At 44.3% G+C, this 4,678-nt stretch overlaps 1 protein-coding gene across 1 annotated transcript; it reads left to right on the top strand.

Moving 5' to 3' along the window:
* Positions 1-1,330: 1,330 nt before the first annotated feature.
* LOC115141681 (frizzled-9-like) lies at positions 1,331-4,423 on the top strand. The gene has a single exon (XM_029680770.1). The coding sequence runs from the start codon at positions 1,823-1,825 to the stop codon at positions 3,572-3,574; it is 1,752 nt and encodes a 583-aa protein (XP_029536630.1). The 5' UTR covers positions 1,331-1,822; the 3' UTR covers positions 3,575-4,423.
* The last annotated feature ends 255 nt before the right edge of the window (positions 4,424-4,678 follow it).

Below are 4,678 nucleotides of genomic sequence, written 5' to 3'. Positions count from 1 at the left end.
TTGTAGAATTTAACGTCCGGATTTTGATCATTAGCGGGTATTGGCCTAATTCTGCTCTGCATGCATTATTTGCTGTTTTACATTGTACACAGAGGATATTTTTGCAGAATTCTGCATGCAGAGTCTCAATTTGCTGTTTGTCCCATTTTGTGAATTCTTGGTTGGTGAGCTGTATGTTCCTTTTGGTGGCATAGAAGGCCCTTCTTGCTTTGCAAGTGAAATAGATAATAAACAAAGGTGAAATAAACAAAAAAATGAACAGTAAACATTACACTCACAAAAAGTTCCAAAGGAATAGAGACATTTCAAATGACATATTATGGCTGTATACAGTGTTGTAGCAATGAGCAAATAGTTAATGTCACTCTCTCAATTAAGAGGAGTTCAAAGCCAATCCAGGCTTGGACATTGCCTCTGATGCAGAATAAACACTGCTGCAATTGGCCAACAATGAAAATACATGAATTCACATCTGAAATGACTCCTTGGGGAGATCTCTTTCAGTTATCTGTGACTGATTTCAGGGAACATTTTCATAAACTCAAGTGTTGGTGAAGCTGCCTATTTCAATATTTCATGCATTTTATAGACATCTTTAATTTACCCTTGAAAGCTCAAACAGATTTAGCATCATGTGTCGGAGGTCCACCTAGTTCATGGGCCTAATGTGCAGTTTCTGAACATGTCTGATATAATCACCAAGACCGTGATTTATTATGCTGTGTGTCACTGTCATATTATAAACTGTTGGATCATACTGTCTCTTTGATATTTCCTAGTCTCTCTTTGGCCTTTCCTAAAACAGCCTCATCAATGGGATTTTTTGTGCATGAGTAGAGTCAGTTATATCACATAGTGAATGAAAATATCAAACATTTCTTTGAGATGTCAAGGGGGCAATTGTAGCCTACCATTCAGCCACTAGATGGTAACAATAGTATTTTTCATAGGCACAAACACGTAGCATAATATACATCATTGTGATACTGTATGATAAATAGTGACCGTTTCACTACTCACTTAAACCATTGCAGAAGCAGATGTGTAGCCTATCATAAGATGCCTTATAAACTATTTGGACAGAATGGGCCATAGCCTATTGTCATGATCACTCGGTTAAATTATAAGATTCAAGTTTATCCAAACCTCACTCACCACTTTCAAATAAATAAATGTGGAATTAATATAGTCGTGCGTGCGCTTAAAGACGCTTCTCAGGTCGGTGGTGGGCGGTGCGAGATGGAAGCGTCGCGTCATGGAAGTGCCCTCCCTCGCATCGGGTAAGAGCCGCAAATAGAAGAGAAAGTTCAGTGTTCTCAAACGATGGATGGAGAGCGGTTGTCTGACGTAGAGTGAAATGTATGTACTGCTGCAAACAGCTGCACGGATTTAGCTTTAAACATGTTTGATTCAAAACTAAGAAGTCCAGGATTAACACGTTCTGTAATGAACGTTATTTGAGCTCACCAGCGTTATTTTCTCATTTCATTGCAAACTTCATTTTCTAGATTGAACTCTGCCGTGCTCGAATTGGCTCGGAGTCTCACCTTCTAAGGACATTTAAACATTTAATACCGTGGAAGCTTTTTTAAATAATATAATAGACTAATGTGTACCAACTGGAATTCATTTTTTATAAATTTGACCTGCATTTGCGTTGTATAGCAGCAGGAAATGCATTTGTAACAACGGATTTACAACGCTTGTTTTGGGGGCTGTGCTTACAATGGTAAAATAATATGGACATATCCGCATGAATTTACATTTTCGGTCTGAACAAATACAACTTGTTCTTACACTAAACATATGACTGAAAAGAAGCATGGAGGGGTCTCCTTTGAAGATACTGATTTCTCTCTGGTGTCAGTTGGTGGTTGCTGGCTACAGTGTGGAGCTAGGAACCTACGACCTGGAACGAGGCAGACCAGCCAAATGCGAACCCATAGTAATCCCCATGTGCCAGGGCATTGGCTACAACATGACCAGAATGCCCAATTTTATGGACCATGACAACCAAAAGGAGGCTGCCATCAAGCTGAATGAGTTTGCACCTCTAGTGGAGTACGGCTGTGATGTGCACCTTCGTTTCTTCCTCTGCTCTCTCTACACCCCCATGTGCACTGATAAAGTGTCTACCTCCATCCCAGCCTGCAGGCCCATGTGTGAGCAGGCCAGGCAGAAGTGCTCACCCATTATGGAGAAGTTCCACTACGCATGGCCTGACTCGCTGGATTGCTCCAAGCTCCCGACCAGGAATGACCCCAACGCGCTGTGCATGGAGGCTCCAGAGAACGACACCAAGACAGAGATCAAGAAGGGAGAGGGCATGCTTCCTGTTCCCCCCCGGCCAAGGCAACCGGGTAGCGGTAACGGGCGCTCCACTGGCAGTCTGGGGTCCTGCGAGAACCCAGAGAAATTCCAGTACGTGGAGAAGAGCCAATCGTGTGCTCCCCGCTGCTCCTCGGCAGTGGACGTGTTCTGGTCCAGAAGGGACAAGGACTTTGCCTTCATCTGGATGACGGTGTGGTCAACGCTCTGTTTCGTCTCCACGTCCTTCACCGTTCTCACCTTCCTCCTGGACCCCCACCGCTTCCAGTACCCTGAACGGCCCATCATCTTCCTCTCCATGTGCTACAACATCTACTCTGTGGCCTTCATCATCCGCTCGGTGGCTGGGGCCGAGAACATCGCCTGCGACCGGGAGAATGGCGAGCTCTACATCATCCAGGAGGGGCTGGAGTCCACAGGCTGCACCATCGTCTTCCTCATCCTCTACTACTTCGGTATGGCCTCGTCCATCTGGTGGGTCATACTTACCCTCACCTGGTTCCTGGCCGCTGGTAAGAAGTGGGGCCACGAGGCCATTGAGTCCCACAGCAACTACTTCCACATGGCCGCCTGGGGCATCCCGGCTCTGAAGACCATCATCATCCTCACCATGAGGAAGGTAGCAGGGGATGAGCTGACGGGTCTGTGCTACGTGGGCAGCATGGACTCTGGAGCGCTCACCGGCTTTGTGCTCATCCCTCTGTCCTGCTACCTGGTCATTGGCACGTCCTTCGTCCTCACCGGCTTTGTGGCGCTCTTCCACATCCGCAAGGTGATGAAAACCGAAGGCACCAACACGGAGAAGCTGGAGAAGCTGATGGTGAAGATCGGCATCTACTCCATCCTGTACACGGTGCCCGCCACCTGCGTCATCATCTGCTACTTCTACGAGAGGCTCAACATGGACTACTGGAAGTTCAGGGGGCTAGAGGGCAAGTGCGTGTCGTTCCCCGGGCGCCGGAACGAGGACTGCTCCCTGGATGCGTCGGTGCCCACTGTGGCGGTGTTCATGCTGAAGATCTTCATGTCTTTGGTGGTGGGCATCACCAGTGGTGTGTGGGTGTGGAGCTCCAAGACCCTGCAGACCTGGCAGGGCCTGTGCAGCAGGAAGCTGGCATCAGACAGGACTAGCAGGAAGCCCTGTGGCAGCGTGAGCTGCAGCACACACTGTCATTACAAAGCCCCTGCCGTGGTGCTCCACATGGCCAAGACAGACCCTTACTCAGAAAGCCCCACACATGTCTGACACTGATAGACAATATATTACCAGTATGCAGTTCATTCAATGCTCTGTCTAAACGCATGGAGCTACTGGGGTGACATTGTAGTATATGGAATAAGATTGAGAGGAATGAAAGAAGTTATAATTCAACTGTCAATTGCTGCTTTTCTGTGCATAGGGAGAAAGCACAAGCTACAGTATGGAAGTAGTACTGATGCATTTCAGTATTGCTCTCTATAGACACACAAGATGTGTGGACTGTATTACACAGAGATGCTCAACTGCAATGCAGAAAAGGACTTGCATGGACATTTTAAAGGAGAGGCATTGTTCTCCCCTGAACTGGGTATAAATAACTTCATAAATATGTTTAAATGTTAAACAGTCTATTTATTGTATATATATTTAATTGAAGTTTACTTTGGCTTCCCACAAGTTTGATTGGAGTGAACATGCATCTATTAGGCTAAAGATTAAACTCTTGAGAATCAAGGAAAATAAAGTGCCTCTTATCAAGTTCTTAAGAATAATAACACGTGGTATACATTTTCAAACGGTCTTTTAATTGTATGTTCTTGGTCAAGGTTTATTTACTATTATTAAGTTCAGTGTGAATCCTATATATGTTTCAATATGGCGTCGCTTCATTATATTGATTGAGGAAATTATATTTAGTGGAGACTTTAGAGGAAAATACATTGCAAAACATATCGCATCTTACATTCTCTTTGATAATAATTTGGTTCTATAATAAATCAATCAAAACATTTCTCACAAAAGGAGAACTTGGTTAGATTATGGCTATAGATATTCATGATTCGTTCATTTCATTAACCCAGGACGACCAGAATAAATCAGATGTGCTAGACTGTAGTAGGGTTCATTTTCTTTTTTGTGAAGTAGACTGTAGTAGGGTTCATTCTCTTTTGGGTGAAGTAGACTGTAGTAGGGTTCATTCTTTTGCAAATTAAAGGTGGCCTGATTCCTATGGTAATGCCAACATGCAAAAATGAACTGTAAACCTTTGGAGCACATACAATATAAGAATAAATACAACTGTTTATATTCCTAACTTTTGTAGCCTAATACACCCATCTCTTCTCACCACAATGTTGTAGCCTAATACAC

Source organism: Oncorhynchus nerka, linkage group LG14 (genome assembly GCF_034236695.1).
Source record: "Oncorhynchus nerka isolate Pitt River linkage group LG14, Oner_Uvic_2.0, whole genome shotgun sequence".
Lineage (NCBI taxonomy): Eukaryota > Metazoa > Chordata > Actinopteri > Salmoniformes > Salmonidae > Oncorhynchus > Oncorhynchus nerka.
Note: the sequence above shows the minus strand (reverse complement) of the source record. Positions and strands in the feature narration are given on the sequence as shown.

Bases quoted from the DNA above. Each gene is read 5' to 3' on its own strand.
- LOC115141681 (XM_029680770.1), top strand. From the start codon at position 1,823: ATGGAGGGGTCTCCTTTGAAGATACTGATTTCTCTCTGGTGTCAGTTG.